This window comes from Sciurus vulgaris, assembly GCF_902686455.1.
Source record: "Sciurus vulgaris genome assembly, chromosome: 1".
Taxonomy (NCBI): domain Eukaryota; kingdom Metazoa; phylum Chordata; class Mammalia; order Rodentia; family Sciuridae; genus Sciurus; species Sciurus vulgaris.
Window position 1 is genome coordinate 35,683,983 of NC_136461.1, and position 17,092 is coordinate 35,701,074.

The 17,092-nt window shown below is 41.4% G+C and overlaps 1 protein-coding gene across 2 annotated transcripts in view; it reads left to right on the forward strand.

Annotated features, from left to right (window-relative positions):
* RAD54L (RAD54 like) overlaps positions 1-17,007 on the forward strand; it is a 30,663-nt gene extending 13,656 nt beyond the window's left edge. Inside the window, exons 9-18 of one of the 2 annotated variants that reach the window (XM_079115924.1) lie at positions 2,806-2,956; positions 7,498-7,624; positions 8,625-8,699; positions 9,049-9,179; positions 9,737-9,847; positions 10,108-10,231; positions 10,588-10,666; positions 11,193-11,372; positions 16,525-16,688; positions 16,781-17,007. In XM_079115924.1, the coding sequence (XP_078972050.1) occupies positions 2,806-2,956; positions 7,498-7,624; positions 8,625-8,699; positions 9,049-9,179; positions 9,737-9,847; positions 10,108-10,231; positions 10,588-10,666; positions 11,193-11,372; positions 16,525-16,688; positions 16,781-16,991 (1,353 nt within the window). In that variant the 3' untranslated portion in view covers positions 16,992-17,007. The remainder of the gene's footprint in view (positions 1-2,805; positions 2,957-7,497; positions 7,625-8,624; positions 8,700-9,048; positions 9,180-9,736; positions 9,848-10,107; positions 10,232-10,587; positions 10,667-11,192; positions 11,373-16,524; positions 16,689-16,780) is intronic. The other variant, XM_079115925.1, reaches the window with a different exon arrangement.
* Positions 17,008-17,092: the final 85 nt, after the last annotated feature.

The following is a 17,092-nucleotide window of genomic DNA, read 5'->3' on the forward strand; positions in this document are numbered from 1 at the left end:
GACACAGCCTATCACCCCAGCAACTTGGGAAGTTGAAGTAGGAGGATTGCAAGTTCAAGACTAGTGTGAGCAATTAGTGAGGCCCTAAGCAACTTAGCAAGACCCTGTCTCAAAAAAAAAAAAAAAAAAAAAAAAGGCGGGGAATGGCTGGAGATGTAGCTTAGTAGTAAAGCTCCCCAGAGTTCAATCCCCAGTACCAAGAAAAAAAAAAAAGACAAAAAAAACAATGGAGGGGGACTGTGCCAGGAGCCTGGTCCAGGTTAGGGTACTGTGGAAAAGAAGGGTAGGCTATAGCTATTGAGTCCTTGAGGACTAGGGATCATTTTGATTTTTTTTTTTAAGTACTGAGAATTGAACCAAGTGGGATCTTCACCACTGAGCTACCTATTAAGAGCTTTATATTTTTTGCTTTTAAGGCAGGTTCCACTAAGTTGCTGAGGCTGGCCTCGAACTTGCTATCCTCCGCCTCAGCCTCCTGAGTCACTGAGATTACAGTTGTGTGACACCATACCTGGCTCATCTTAATTTTTTTCTGTTCTTTGTTGTTCCCTTTCTTCTTCACTCTGTCCTGTTTTAAGAACTGACTGCAGAGTACAAGAGACCAGATTTCCTCTTGCTATCCTGCAGTCCTCTGCCTCTTACTTGTTTACCTTTTGTCAATTGTCAGATACCTGAGGAAGCGAAAGTCCTGAAAAACAGTCATATTGTTCCAGGAGACAGTTTTTCCTTTTAGACTCTGGAAAGGGAAGGGTTAATATCCCAGGTTTTCATGTTCCCAGCATGCATTGTGACTTTTTCCCAGCTGACACTTCTGATACACATGGTTCTCTTTTTATTTAAAAAGAAAAAAAAAAAAAAAATCCTTGATGCTCAGTCAGAAGCCATGGAATCAGCCTGGCCTTGACAGAGACATGACTTTCAGGTCTGAAAAAGTCATGTTTCTTCATATGTACAGTGGATGGCATAAGTTCAACTTAAAAGGGACATGATCCAGATCAAGACAGTATATAAAAAGTACTTTGTCCAAGAGTCTGAATGGGGAGAGATTGACATTGACATCATCATCATCATCATCTCAGTTTTGGAGACTAGCAGACTGAAGTTCAGGGATGGCAGTGATTTGCCCAGGTTCATTCAGTGTATACATAGTAAACTGGAACTTGATTACTGTCTTGGAGGCAATCGAAAGCTTGGCTCAGGTATGGATGGTTTGTCCCTTTGTGCCTCATCCAGATCAATTTACTTTACTCACACAAAGTAAGCCAGATTAAAGGTGCTGGGGAAATGCATAAAATACACGGATGATACTGATAAGAGTCACATTTCAAAGAGACAGAAGTGGTAATATTTAATCGAGGTAAATTTTCGAAAAGAATAAACAAGCTGGGTGCTGTAGTACCCGCCTATAATCCCAGCCATTTGGGAGGCTCAAACAGGAGGAACCCAATTTTGAGGAGGCTCTAAGCAACTTAGCAAGACCCTGATTTAAAATAAAATAATTAAAACGGTCTGGGTGATAAAGTGCCCTTAGGTTCAATTCCCAGTGCCCCCAAAGAGAAAATATAGGTAAAGTTCTTTTTTTTTGGAACTCATGCAAGAGGTTTTATTAAGTGGACAGGCAGAGTGCGTACAGAGAGAGTGCGCGCAAGAGTGAGGAGAATAGAGAGCTAGGTAAAGTTCTTAATACCGTGCCTGGCACATTAAAAGCTTCACTAAATAGTAGCAGCCATTGGGTGGATAGTGCCATAGGAGCACAAAAGTGAGAGAGACCAACAGTCTGGGGTCATTGAAGAAGACTTTGCATAGGAGTTGGTGTTTGAGGAATTTGCCTGTTGGAGAGAGCTATGGGCATAGAAGTGGCACTGACAAAGATCTAGGGAAATCCAGCATTAGGAGTGGTGAGGAGGCAAGGCTTCCTGGACTATGATAAGCTGTGGAGATGGTCAGAGTTTAGTTGGGGCCTAATTAAGAAGGCCTTTAAATGTTGAACTAATGAGCCTAAAGGTCCTGGACTCGACACTTTAATTGGGGGTCAGTGGAGGATGTACTTTTAGTTGCATTGTCAAAGGATGACCAGAGGGAAGAAGGCTGACTTGTTTGTTAATTTTTCACTAGCCACTGAATTATGTGTGATTTGCTTAGCATGGAGTGGGAACTGAACATAGAAAAGGCACAGGCCTGATCTTGCCTATACATTTCTTAGAGAAAGAGGGAAGATAATATGGTCCATTATCATTTTCTAGAAAATGGCCTAAAAGAGAAATTAGGTGCGTGTGTGGCTAGGGTACAGAGAGAATGAGAGCTGGGAAAGAGATGTGAAGGGACGCTCTTTAGGTATTCTAGCTCTGTGGATTCTGGTGGAAGGAGTCTAGTCAAGTCCCTTTAGCCCTGATGGCTCAGTTGAAGCCTGGAGGCTAATAAAGAAGACATTTGGCTCAGAAGATTCTGGGTGTGTTGGACTGTTATGGAGGAGGAATCCCAGAAAGCAAGGATCTGTAACGTGGCTACATGGTCAATAAAGTGGGTAGGTGAGCTGCCAAGACTGGAGATTGGGCAGGGAAAGGGTTGGGAGAGAACAGAGGGAATCCTTGTTTTATGGGTGTAGCACTGGTTTGGAAACTGAAGATCTATCTCTTCAGCTTAATATTTCTCCCCAAGCAAGTGATTGAACCAACTCTTATGTTGTTCTCTGCCTAGTTCCCAAGGTCTCAGAACCTGTAATGTTTGTGACTCCTCTTGTTTACATAAGACTTTTCTACCATTTCGGCATGGTCCATCATACTCTGAGTGAAAATTCTCTTGCAGGGACACAGACTCAAGAACTCTGAAAATCAGACTTACCAGGCCCTGGACAGCTTGAACACCAGCCGGCGGGTGCTCATCTCTGGGACCCCCATCCAGAATGATCTGCTTGAATATTTCAGCTTGGTACATTTTGTTAATTCAGGCATCCTGGGTAAGAATCCAGCCTTGCCCGTCATAATGGAAAAAAGCTTTTTTTGTTCTAGGAGTGTCATTCCAGCTAAGGAGAGAATGCTTGTTAGACAGACTAGGCAGTCTTTTAGGAAGGCTTCTCTTGTCAGGAAGTAGCAAAGCCATTAGGAGGCCTTGACTCTGCTAAACAACTCAGCAAAGCCCATTCTGGCCATTTCTTTCTCTGTAGAGGCAACAGTAGGGCATTTTTGCTTCTCACATCCTCGCTGCCTTATGATTAGTTCTTCAGCAGACTGTCTTGGGCAGTTTCTTTTTTTAAAAACCATTTTAGCATCTTTAAATGTATAGTTCATTATACACTATACCAATGTATCGTGGCATCAAGTAACTTTGTACAGTCACCACCACTGTCCTTCAGAATTTATCATTTTACAAAATTGACGTTCTAGCCTTTAAATAATAACTCTTCAATCCTCCCTTCTCTCAGTCCCTGGCCAATAGCATTTGGGCAATTCTTGCTTATAGATATTTATGAAAAGGTTAGTGCTTCTCCATCTTTCCAGTCCTCGGGAGAATCCCTTTATGTAAAGAACCTCCTGAGTAGCAAGATTATCATAATGTGAACATATTTGTGTAACTACCACCAGATCAGTTACTACCGTACCAGCCCCATTGTTCTAATCATTGTCTTCTTTTACCCAGAAGTAAACACTTTTCTGACACTATTGATTAGAGTTGCTGTTTTTTTTTTTTTTGGTACTGGGGATTGAACCCAGAGCACTTTACCACTAAGCTAAGTCCCCAGCCCTTTTATTTTTTATTTTAAGACAGGGATTTACTAAGTTGCTTAGGACCACACTAAATTGCTGAAGCTGGCCTTGAAGTCGTGATCCTCTTGCCTTAGCCTTAAATTTGCCTATTTTTGACCTTTATGTGAATGAAGTCATATATATTTTGCATCTGGTTTCTTTCATTAATGTTGAAACATAAACTTCATCCATATTGTATATAGTTGTTTGTTAATTTCCATTGCTGTATGATGTTCCACTTTATGAACATACTAGAATTTATTTTCTTTTGTAGGTAGATAATTGAGTTTCTAGGATTTTTTTTTTTTTTTTTTTAAACAGGGGTACAGGGGGACTTGACCACTGAGCCACATCACCAGCCCTATTTTTTTGTATTTTATTTAGACCCAGGGTCTCACTGAGTTGCTTAGTGCCTTACTTTTTCTGAGACTGACTTTGAACTGGTGATCCTCCTGTCTCAGCCTCCTGAACTGCTGGGATTACAGGTGTGTGCCACCGTGCCCAGCTGTTTCTAGGTTTTTATTCTTTCAAATAATGATATTGTGGACATTCTTAGTACATGTCCTTACTTGAGCCTGGTATGTATTTCTGTTGGGCAAGAAATTTCTCTTTGTCCCAAGAGTGGAATTACTAGGTCATATTTTCTGCTTATGTATTTACTTCAGTTTTCCTGATTGTACTAGTTGTATGTGAGAATTCCATTATGTCTACATCAGGGGTCAATAAACTTTTTCTTAAAGGGCTAGATAGTATTTTAGGTTTACAAGTCATCTTTCTCTGTCATAGGTACTCAATTCTACTGTTGTAGTATAGAAGCATTCATAAATAATATGTAAATGAATTGTCATGATTATGTTTAATGAAATTTTATTTATAGAAATAGATGGCTGATGGCGAGCTGTCATCATAGTTTGCCAATCTTTATATCAACAATATTTTTCTCTTTAAAATTTTAGTTACTTTGATGGGTACTAGCTCATTGCGTTTGTCTAATGAATATCAAGTCACATCTTTTAATATGTTCATTGGCCATTTGGAGATCATTCTGTATTTTATTTTGTTGTTTTTAAATGTTACTGAGGCTTAAACCTCAAGGGTACTCTACCACTGAGCTACAACTCCGCCTCTTTTTTTTTTTTTTTTTTTTTTTGGGTGCTGGGGATCGAACCCAGGGCCTTGTGCTTGCAAGGCAAACACTCTACCGACTGAGCTATCTCCCCAGCCCCTAACTCTGCCTCTTTTAAAAATTTTGTATTTTGAGACTGTGTCTCAAGTTGCCAAGGCTCGCCTTGAACTTGGGATTCTCCTGCCTTAGCCTTCTTAGTCACTGGGTTATAGGCACGCATCACTGCACCTGAGATCATCCTGTTTTGTGAAGTACCTGACTTTTTTTTTTTTTTTTATATTTGTTTTAGTTGTTGATGGAACTTTATTTTATTTCCTTATTTATATGTGGTGCTGAGAATTGAACCAGCGCCTCAAACATGCTAGGCAAGTGCTCTGCCACTAAACCACAACACTAGCTGACACCTAACTTTTTTGCCCATTTTTAAACATTTTGATTATCTCCTCATCAGTTGATGAACATTTGTGTTGTTTTTACCTTTCCACCTTTGGGCTATTGTAAACAATGCTACTATAAACTGTCATTTACAAGATTATTTGGATATATGTTTTCATTTCTTTAAGGGTATACCTTGGAGTGAAAGATTACTCTGATTTGAAGATGTCTGTTATTAGAGTGAGGAAGTTAACTTCTACTCCTAGTTGAATTTTTTTTTTTTTAATGAAAAAGTGGTAGAAGCAGCTTTATTATTTTACCTCACATTAAAGTCTATAAATTATCTTAAATTAGTTTTTATATGTGCGGTATAATGTGAGGATCAAGATTCATCTTTTTCCGGAAGGATATTTAGTTAGTTAGTCCGGCACCATTTATTGAAAAGATTGTCCTTGATGCATTGCATTTCAGTGCTCCCTCCTTCACACATCAGATGTCTCATCTGTGTCATTTGTGGACTTTATTCTGTTAAACTAGTCTGTCCTTCTGTCAGTACTTTCCTGTTTGAATTACTATAGCTTAATATGTCTTGATTAATGTGAATTTTTTTTAGATGTTAATGGATCTTTATTTTATTCATTTATTTATATGTGGTGGTGAGAATCAAACCCAGTGCCTCACACATTCTAGGCAAGTGCTCTACCACTGAGCCACAACCCTAGCCCAACTAAAGTGAATTTTAATGTGTGTTTCCCAACTATACTGGGGATTGAACCCAAGGCCACTTTTACTTCTGACTATCTCCCCAGACCTTTTTGTGTTCAGTTTTGACAAAGAGTCTAAGTCGCCCAGGCTTGACCCTGTGATCTTCCAGCCTCAGTCTCCCAGGTAGTTGGGATTATAGGTATGTGTCCCCACACCTGGCCCAGCATTGTTTCTTTTGGATTTTTCCACATACAAAATCATGTTATGTGCAAAAAGTAATTTGTCTTTTATCCTAATTCTAGGTTTTTTTTTTTTTTTTTTTTTTTTTTTTGCAGTACTGGGGATTGAACTCAGGGCCTTGTGCTTGTGAGGCAAGCACTCTACCAGCTGAGCTATCTCCCTAGCCCTATTCTTAGGCTTTTCATTTGTTTTATGCATTAGTTAGAGCTTTTATTTTTATTTTTTCATGTTCTATGTATTTGTTTGTTATTAGAGCTTTTTTACAGCCATGGATAGAAGTGGTGATAGAGGATCTCATTCCTGATCTCAGGGGAAAAGGAAAACCTGCCTGCCACCTGCTTTCCTCCTTCCTTCCCTTCCTAGCTCCCTGCATCCCCTCCCTGCCTTCCTCGTGTCCTTCTGATTAAGGATTTTTTTCCTATTATTAGTTTCCTAGAAAGTTGTTTGTTTTGTTTTGTTTTGGTTTGGTTTCTTAATCATGAATGGGTGTTGAATTCTATAAAATTTTTTGAGGTGAAATTCAAATAATAAAAATTAGCCATTTTGAATTGTATAGTTCAGTTGCATTTATTGTGCATTTATTGTATATTCAGTTGCATTATTGTGCCACCACCATCCTTATCTAGTTCCAAAACATTTTCACCACCCAAAAGGAAACTTAAACCCATCAGGCAGTCAGTTCTTACTGCCCTTCCTCCAAACCTTGGCAACCACCAAACTGCTGCTTCTCTGAATTTATCTTTCTGTGTGTTTCATATAAATGGATTCATATAATATGTGACCTTTTGAATTTGACTTATTTCTATTAGCATATTGTTTTCAAGTTTCCTTCATTTCGTAGCATATATCAGTACTTCACTGTACTTATATGCTACTTCATCTCTTACAAAGAACAGTTATGCTTTTAAAGAAAATTTGGCCTAATAATCTTTTAATTGGACAGTTTAGTCTCTTTACACTTGCTTTAATTAATTATATATTTGGGCTTTACCATTTCACTCTTTGGCCTTTGAAGTCTTTACTGCTTTGAGATCTCTGATTCATTGAACAGAAATTGCCCACATTTTGTTCAGCTTTACTGTTCTTAGTAGGAAGGTTGGTCTGTGTTGAGGTGGTTTGCTGCTGTTGGCAGAGGGAAAATCATTTTTTTCACATGTACTTTTTTTTACTTGACAATGAACCTTTATTTGTATGTGGTGCTGAGAATTAAACCCAGCACCTTGTATGTGCTAGGCAAGCACTCTGCCACTGAGCCACAACCCCAGCCTCTCACATGTACTTTAATTTTCTCTTTTCTCATGTGTTCAGGGACTGCCCATCAGTTCAAGAAACATTTTGAAATGCCAATTTTGAAGAGTCGAGATGCAGCCGCCAGTGAAGCAGACAAGCAGCTAGGCGAGGAGCGACTGAGGGAGCTTATCAGCATTGTGAATAGGTAACCATCCCAATAATGTCATCCGAATTGCTTCTCATGCCATGTGAGATCAACCCTTTGGGGACTTGGCTGAGTAGAGCCTTCAAAGGCTGTGATCTAGGGAAGGAGTGGGATCTGTGCCCTGACCATGGCCACTGAATAAATGGTGGGGTCTTGCAATTCAAGTTCCTTCTTTCTTTCTAGCCCAGAATCTATAGTCTGATTTCAATCTGCGTACCAGCCCACTGATGAAACTCTTCTCTGATGTAGCTGGACTTCCTGAGCATAATATCCCCTGGTATATTATTAGTATGTCAGAAGCTTCCTATTGGTCTCAGACCTAAAGCACCAGGCTTCTCTTCTCTGGCCCCAATGTTGTTCTGTGACATTTAGGGGAGTTGTGAAGGATGGGTACAGCTCCCAAACTAAAAGGTCTTATATACCATGTACCAAAATTATTCCAAGAGGGCAGCTGCATTCTGGCTCTCCTGTTGTAGGTATGCACAATTGATGGGGTTACATTGTAGTTTTTCTGCCTTTCCTGATGCTCTGGGTACATCTCCTTACCAATTTTAGATGCTAGGGAGGAAAGTCAGTGTGTTCTTAGAAGCTGCTTCTTAATGCCTCCCTATCCTCCTTGGTCTACCCAGGAGCTATCATTAAGCTTGGGAGGCATGTAGGCAAATGTGAGCAGAAACTCCCCTAAGGACTTGGTTTGTAGCTTCCTTTCCCTGACACAGCCCCAGGCTCACTGGGAGATCTCAGCCTTTTCTTGAGAGAAGCCATCCTGTTAATGGGAAGAGAAAGAGTTGTTACTCTAAGGTAGGCTGTTTGGAAGGCCTCTGTTCCCATAACTGAGACCCTAATATAGATATCTTTGCCGTAGGGCTGAGGGTCTTTGACATTGTATACTACAAAATTTGAGTCAGTCTTAGTCGTCCTCTAGATGGTAGCTTTTATTCCAGCATAGTTGTTTTTTTTTTTTAACCAGCCTCTTGCCTTTTTATTCTGTTTTTCCTAGGTGCCTGATACGGAGGACCTCTGATATCCTTTCTAAATATCTGCCTGTAAAGATTGAGCAGGTGGTTTGTTGCAGGTACTGAAATCAACTGAAGGGTGTGCAGTGAGTGAAAATAAAAGCTTAGACCCTGAAGCAGAGTTGGGTCTGAAGATGGCCTTAGAGGGCAGAATGTGGGGATCAAACCCAGAAGCACTTTTTTTTTTTTTATCACTGACCTACATTCCCAGACCTTTAAAATTTTTATTTTAAAACAGAGTCTCATTAAGTTGCTTTGTGCCTTGTTAAGTTGCTGAGACTGGCCTTGAACTTGAGATCCTCCTGTCCCAGCCTCCCAAGCCTCTGGGATTATAGGAGTGTATCACTGTGCCTGGCTGGTCCAGTTTTTCCCTACTGACCCGGCAGCCTTTTTTTTTTTTTTTTTTAGGCTGACACCCCTTCAGATTGAGTTGTACAAGAGATTTCTAAGACAGGCCAAGCCAGCAGAAGAGTTGTGTGAGGGCAAGATGAGTATGTCTTCCCTTTCTTCCATCACCTCGCTGAAGAAACTTTGTAATCGTGAGTTAAGCCCGTGCTCTGGTATTCTCTGTAGAGTGAGCAATGGAGAGTAGGCTCCCATAGGTGGTCCAGTAACCTTCCTGAAGACTTGCCTAGAGATCCCATAGCCTCCCCTTGTGATTTCAAACCTCCCCAAGGCATGAACCCTGTGTTGTTGATGCTATAAGTTAGATCCAATTTAGAAAATTTAGCTTATTTTCTGCCCAGCCAATGCTTAATGCTTGATGTACAAGACAGTATGTGTGAGTGCTTGCACACACACGTGTTCATATAAAATGTTAGGTAGTAGGAAAAATGATAAAGGAAACTTGGCTCTGGTATAAATTCCCTTCTTGTTGGGAGAACACAGTAGTGAGCAAGATTATCCGTCCATGGTCTCAGATCTTACTGGCTGTACCTTGTTGGAACTTGAAAGTTAGAGACCAAGTGAATGGTGCTGAGAAAGGCCTATAGGCTGGGCGTCTAGAGGGCATTCTAGTGAGCTCTTAAGTAGAAATTTCAGAAAGCAAAGTAGCTGGCATTGTGGTGTGGTTTTGTTTGTTTTTTTGTTTTTTCAGATCCAGCTCTAATACATGACAAGTGTGTGGAAGGGGCAGATGGCTTTGAGGGTGCCTTGGACATCTTCCCTCCTGGTTATAGCTCTAAGGCTCTAGAGCCACAGCTGTCAGGTAAGCCTTTCCACCAGTATATGGGCTTTTTCAAGAAGAGCAGTGGAGGAAAGGTGGGAAATTATCTCTGCTAGAGCAATCCTGTCTGAAGGCAGGATATCAAGAGACAAAATATGGGTTGGGATTGTAGCTCAGTGATAGAGTGCTTGCCTAGCATGCACAAGTCCCTGAGTTTGTTCCCTAGCACCAAAAAAAAAAAAAGAAGAAAAAAGCAAGAATCTTGGCCCATTGGGATAGCCAGTGGTTGCTGTTTTTTTCAGGTAAAATGCTGGTCCTTGATTATATTCTGGCAGTGACACGAAGCCGCAGCAGTGACAAAGTAGTGCTGGTATCCAATTATACCCAGACATTAGATCTCTTTGAGAAGCTCTGTCGGGCCCGAAGGTAAGGAAGTCCTCCATAGGCTTGCAAGAGATGTGCCTTCCTCACTGCCCCTAGAAAAATTAGATATTCTGATTGGTGGGCATAGTTCAAGATGTTGGTATATGAAGGACTTCCATGAATGGCCTTTTCCTTATTGATGCAGTGGCCCTAGCTCCATGTCTAAGCAGAATGTCCCCTGGTCCTTCAGGGGACATAGGTCAGAGTTCTGACCCCATAGCTCCCTGCCCTTCTCTTTGGGAATACCAAAAATCTATGCCATGAGCAGCCTCAAGCATGGTTTGGTGGCCCCTTCAGGGGCCATGGCTCTAAGGGGCCCTCCTTTCTTCTTGGGTCTTGACCTTTGGATGCCCTTTCAGGTACTTGTATGTCCGCCTGGATGGCACAATGTCCATTAAGAAGCGAGCCAAGGTCGTGGAGCGCTTCAACTGTCCGTCGGTAAATGCACAGCCCTTGCCCCCACACCACCAATGCAGTAACATCAGAATTGACTGATAGAGAAGCTGTAAGTGGGCACTACATCAGAGTTTTTTTCTTTTCTTTTCTTTTTAGTACTGCGTATTGAACCCAGGATTGCTTAACTACACTGAGCCATACCCCCAACCCTTTTTTTTAGATTTTGAGACAGGGTCTGACTAAGTTGCTGAGACTGACTTTGAATTTGTGATCCTCCTGCTTCAGCCTCCTGAGTTGCTGGAATTATAGGTGTACACCCCCATGCCTGGCTATATCAAGTTTTTGATTTTTTTTTTTTTTGGTGGGGGGATGTGGGGGTTAGGGTTAGGCTTGTCAGTAATGACTGGGTTGGAAACTGATTTTGTAGATTGGGAAATTGGCTAGTTGGCAAGCAAACTAGGGGTTGTTACAATTATGAGTAGAAGCAAGAGCTGGCTGGACTGAGGAAGAGAGCCCATTTTAGTCTATAAGAGATTCTTTCTCCCCTGCTTTCTTTTTTTTTTTCCAGAGCCCTGATTTTGTCTTCATGCTGAGCAGCAAAGCTGGGGGCTGTGGCCTCAATCTCATTGGGGCTAACCGACTGATCATGTTTGACCCTGACTGGAATCCGGCCAATGATGAACAAGCCATGGCCCGGGTCTGGCGTGATGGTCAAAAGAAGACCTGCTATATTTATCGCCTGCTGTCTGTAAGAATGGTGACGGTGGCCAATGTAGGGGTGGATCATGGAGCAAGACCTTCACAAACCATCTTAAATTGTTTCTCACTGTGTCTCTTTGAAAGAGGCACTTCTATCAGTGGCCACTCTGTGGGCCTAGCCTTGAGTTCTGTATTCCTGTTCTCCCTTCCCTTCTCGCTACCCAATTCCTCCCAGTGATCTTTGTTTTTCTTTTTTTCTTTTGGTGTTAGGGATTGAACCCAGGGGTGCTTTACCACTGAGCTACCTTTTAAGCTTTTTTATTTTGAGACAGTCTAAGTTGCTCAGATCGTCTTTGAACTTGTGATTGTTCTGCCTCAGCCTCCTGAGTCTTGGGAATTACAGATGTGTGCCACCATGCCTGGCTTCCAAGTGGTTCTTATTGTGCTGTTTGGATGCTTGTTTAGTACATCCTTTTTGCAGGGTATCTATTTTTATTTTGTAACCAATTTCAGTTGTGTTGTTTGCCTTATAAATCTTCTCATTCCCCCATGTGTCCCTGGGGTTAAGAAGCTGTTATGGCAATTCATTTACCACCTTCAGTTTGTCCATCCATAGTTCCTCTTTTGTAGCTCATGTCTGAGTGACAACATGACAAAGGGAAGTCACCTTTTCTTCTTTGCTACATTTAACCCTTGCTACATTCCTAATTTAGCAATGACTTTGAACATAGCTGTCTTTGTTGCTTTCTCAAATCCAGCAATCATCCTGGCTGACTCTGAGGACTATGCAGTGTTCCAGCATTCTCACATTCATGTTTCTTTGACTTCATCTCTAATGACCTCAACTCCCTCTCATCTAATTCCCTCATGTAATTTCTCCTAAGGCTACAATATATGTAAGTTGTTAGTATCCAAAACTTTAATTATTCTAATCCTGCTCTCACATCCTGTCTTTCCAGCTTCTCCCTTCCCACTGTGTCTACTATAATAGATATAGTATGAGAACCTCCCATGCCCACTCCCCATCAGTCTGGCTTGGCTTGGTTTTTTTATTCAGCTTGATCCTGTGTGACCCTTTAGCCACTCTTCCCAATATTCATTTCACTTGGATCATTTCAGCTGTTCTCAGCTTCTACATCAATTACATTTTGCATTTATAGGTTGGTACTATGATAAATTCATGTTATCCTTTTTGGCTAGGCCATCTTATTTCTTTTCAATGACCATTTCAAGCCCTTACTACTTCCCTCAAGTTTCCTACCTACCCTGTTTCATTCTTTCTGCAGAGACTCTATCTTTACAGAGAGAATATAAACTACCAGGCATGAATTCTTTCACCTCTCTTCCTCTTTTCTGTAAATCTCTACACCTATTCCCTTCCTATCTCAGAGGAAGATTCCCTTCCTCTTTGTTTGAGAGTCATCCTTATAGCTCTGCAGTAAACCCCTCTTCGTATCCTTTCCTTCTTTTTAAATTTTTAATTAAAAAAAAAAATTGTTCTAATTAGTTACACATGACTGTGGAATGCATTTAGACATGTTGTACACAAATGGAGCACTACCTCTCCTTCCTCTGGCTGAACATGGTACAGAGTCACATGGGTAGTGTAATCATACATGTATGTAGGGTAATAATGTCCATCTCACTCCACCGTCCTTCCTATCCCCACAACCCATTCCCTCCCCTCAATCCCCTCTGCAGAATCCAAAATCCCTTCATTCTTCTCATGATAAGCATGTGCTTATCAGAGGAAAGCACATGATAAGCATGTGCTTATCAGAGAAAACATTCAGCCTTTGGTTTTTTGTTTGGCTTATTTCTCTTAGCATGTTATTCTCCAGCACAATCCACTTATCTGCAAATGCCATAATTTCATTCTTCAAGGCTGAGTAATATTCCATTGTGTATATGTACCGCATTTCTTTATCCATTCATCTGTTGAAGGTATCTAGGTTGGTTCCATAGTTTAGCTCTTGTGAATTGAGCTACTATAAACATTGATGTGACTTCTTCACTGTTTTTTTCGCCAGATAACTGGGTCAAATGGTGGTTCTGTTCCAGAAATACAAGCAACAATAAGTTTTGGCAAGGATGTGGGGGAAAAGGTACACTCATACATTGCTGCAAATTGGTGCAACCACTATGAAAAGAAAGCAGTTTGAAGGTTCCTCAGAAAACTTGGAATGGAACCACCATTTGACCCAGTTATCCCACTCCTTGTTTTTTGTTTGTTTGTTTGTTTGGTTGGTGTTGGGGATTGAACCCAGGAGTGCTCCTCTCTTCTATTCTTTTTATTATTATTATTTTTTTATTTTGAAACAAGTTCTTACTAAGTTACCCAGGCTGACCTCTAATTTGCAATCATCCTGAATAGCTGGGATTATAGGCATGTGCCATCGTGCCCAGCCCTTTCTTAGTTGATCAATTTCTCATTTATTCTCCCTAAGTCTGTAAATGTGCTCAAGTAGCTCTGACTTTTTTTTTTTTTTTTTTTTTCCCTGGTTCTGGGAACTGAACCTCCAGGGGTGCTTTACCACTGAGCTATACCCCATCCTTCTTTATTTTTGATACAGGGTTTCGCTAAGCTGCTTAGGGCCTTGTTAAGTTGCTGGGACTGGGGTTGGGGATATAGCTCAGTTGGTAGAGTGCCTGCCTCGCAAGCACAAGGCCCTGGGTTCAATCCCCAGCACCCAAAAAAATAAAAATAAAAATAAAAATAAAAAAAAAAGTTGCTGGGACTGACTTTGCTAGGCAAGTGCTCTACTGAGCCACAACCCCAGTTCCCACCTGTTTTAAAAACAAATTTTCAACCCTCTGTTTTTTGTTTTTTGTATTAGTAATTTAATGCAGGGACATATAACCACTGAGTCATAGCCCCAGCCCTTTTTTTACTTTGAGACAGGGTCTTGCTAAGTTGCTTAGGGCCTCACTAAGTTGCTGAGACTGGCCTTAAACTTGTGATCCTCCTGACTTAGTGTCCCAAGCCATTGGGATTATAGGCATGTGTACACCACCATGCCTGGCTCCCTCTGTCTTATTTTAACCACTACTCTGGAGTGCTTTCCATTTGTTTACTTCAAAAATTCCCAAAACTTTAAATGAACTTCTTCACCTCTCATCATCTTGGTCATCAGACCCCTTATACCCACTTTCAAATGTACCACTATCTTTCCAATTACCAAAATAGGGAACTCTTACTTTTTTTCCCCCCTCTTGGTGGTACTAGAGATTGGACCCAGATCTTGCACGTGCTAGGCAAGCACTCTACCACTAAACTACAACCCAGCCACAAATACGGGCTTGATTTTTTTTTTCTTTTGACACTAAGCCTTTCTAAAATTCTCTTAGGGGGTTGGTAGTGATGTAGCTTAGTTGAAGATCACTTGCCTAGCACATGGAATGCCCTGGGTTCTACCTCACCCTATTCTCTTTTCTTGTCTGGGAAACTCCACTCTGATTCTCCTACCTCTTCAATTATATACTCTTATTAGATTGATAAATTTTAACAAGATCTCTTACCTGAGCTCTAAACCCATATTTCCATTACTTAATTTATTTCCACTTGAATTTCTTTTTTTTGTTTTGTTTTGTTTTGCTTTGTTTTGCAGTGCTGGAAATTGAATCCAGGGCCTTCTGTATACCAGGCAAGTGCTATACTACTGAGCTACACACCACACCCTCCCTTTACTTAGGAGTACTTTATGACAGAACTGAATTTTGTCATTTAATGTTCTCATTATTCAAGTGTGGAAATCATCCTATTGGACTGTTCTCTGACTCTTTAACAACTAGGTTCCTACCAGTTAATGACTTCTCAATTTCCTTATTCTGACTCGCCTCTCTGTCTCTCTGTCCCTTACTAAAGTCATAGTCCCCTTTTTTTTAACATTTTTTTTTTTTTAGTTGTCAATGGATCTTTTATTTAATTAATTAATTAATTTATATGGGGTGCTGAGAATTGAACCCGGGGCCTCAAACGTGCCAGGCAAGTGCTCTATCACTGAGTCACAACCCCAGCCCAGTAGTCACCTTTTCTCCTATCCTAACCCATTCTTTGTGTACTGCTTCCAGAATAAATATTTTTAAAATTATAAATTTGTTTTTCATTTAAGGCCAAGCTGGGTGCAGTGGTGCATGCCAGCAACTTGGGAGGCTGAGGCAAAAGGATTGTAAATTTGAGCCCAGCCTCAGCAACTTAGTGAGATCCTCTGTCAAAATAAAAATAAAAAGAACTGGGGATTTGACTTAGTGGTAAAGCACCTTTGGATTCAATCCCTTCAATTTAGTATCCAAGGTTCTCGAATATATTTCTGCTGAATTGCCCATCCCCTTTTCTTATTATTCTCTACTCTCTTTCAGTTAGCCTGAACTGAATTTTTTGTTTTGTTTTGTTTCATTTGGAGACAGGATCTCACTATATTGCCCAAACTGTCCTCAAACTCCTTGGCTCAAGTGATCTTCCCACCTCAGCCTCCCAAGTAACTGAACCCTTCATAATAGGACTGGCTTATTCCTTTGTTCCTATGATACAAATGCTTTTGCTTCTCTCTACCCTTGCAAACCATTCATTTTCAAGATTCTGCTCATGTCTGTCTTTTCCAGTAGTCTGAATTCAAGGATAGGGATTATATTTGATTCTTTGTGTCTTATTACTGCAAGGCCTACATAAAATACTCAAACCACAATTATTGAATAAATGAGAGTCTAGCTTAGTGTGAAGATCTGAAGCTGCTGCACACGACCTCAGTTCAACCTAAAGGGATTTAGCCAGGCCTTGGGACCCTTTACTGGTACAGAAAGTAGCCAGGATGAATAAACATACACAAGGCAGATTCCTAGGAGATAGCCTAGAGCTGGGTGCAATGGTGCACACCTGTAACCCCAGTGACCTGGAAGTCTGGGGGCAGAAAGCTTGGGCTGCTTAGTGACAGCCTCTGTCAAAATAGCAAGTAACAGGGCTAGGGATGTAGCTCAGTGGTAGAGTACCCCTGGGTTCAATTCCCAGTACCACAAAAACAAAACAAAAAAAGCAGGAGGCATAAGACTGAGAAAGTGGGGCTGGCTAAGAGGTTACTCCAGGATTTGTACTTTTCATTCTTTTCCCCTTCTCTTTGAGGGGCTTTAGTTTCCACTCTGAGTTTCCCTGTTCCCTCTGTATGGGGATGATTGAGCCCTACATTCCTTGAACTCTATTCTCCCAGGCAGGAACCATTGAGGAGAAGATCTTCCAGCGGCAGAGCCACAAGAAGGCACTGAGCAGCTGTGTAGTGGATGAAGAACAGGATGTAGAGCGACACTTCTCTCTGGGCGAGTTGAAGGAGCTATTTACCCTGGATGAGGCTAGCCTCAGTGATACACATGACAGGTGGGTTGAGTGCCCTAACTATTATCTCTGAGCTACCTGCTCAGCATAGAAATGGGGTCTGCAGTGACCACAGCTCTGTCCTCTGATCCTAGGTTGCACTGCCGCCGTTGTGTCAACAGCCGCCAGGTCTGGCCACCCCCTGATGGTTCTGACTGCACTTCAGACCTGGCCCAGTGGAACCATAGCACTGATAAACGGGGGCTCCAGGATGAGGTACTCCAGGCTGCCTGGGATGCTGCCTCCACTGCCATCACCTTCGTCTTCCACCAGCGTTCCCATGAGGAGCAGCGGGGGCTCCACTGATAACCAGCTGGTCTGAGTGTAGCTGTTAGTGGAAGGGTACAGGGAAAAGGGGCTTCCTGCCCCACAGGGCCCTGCTGAATTTTGTTCTCTGGGAGAAAATC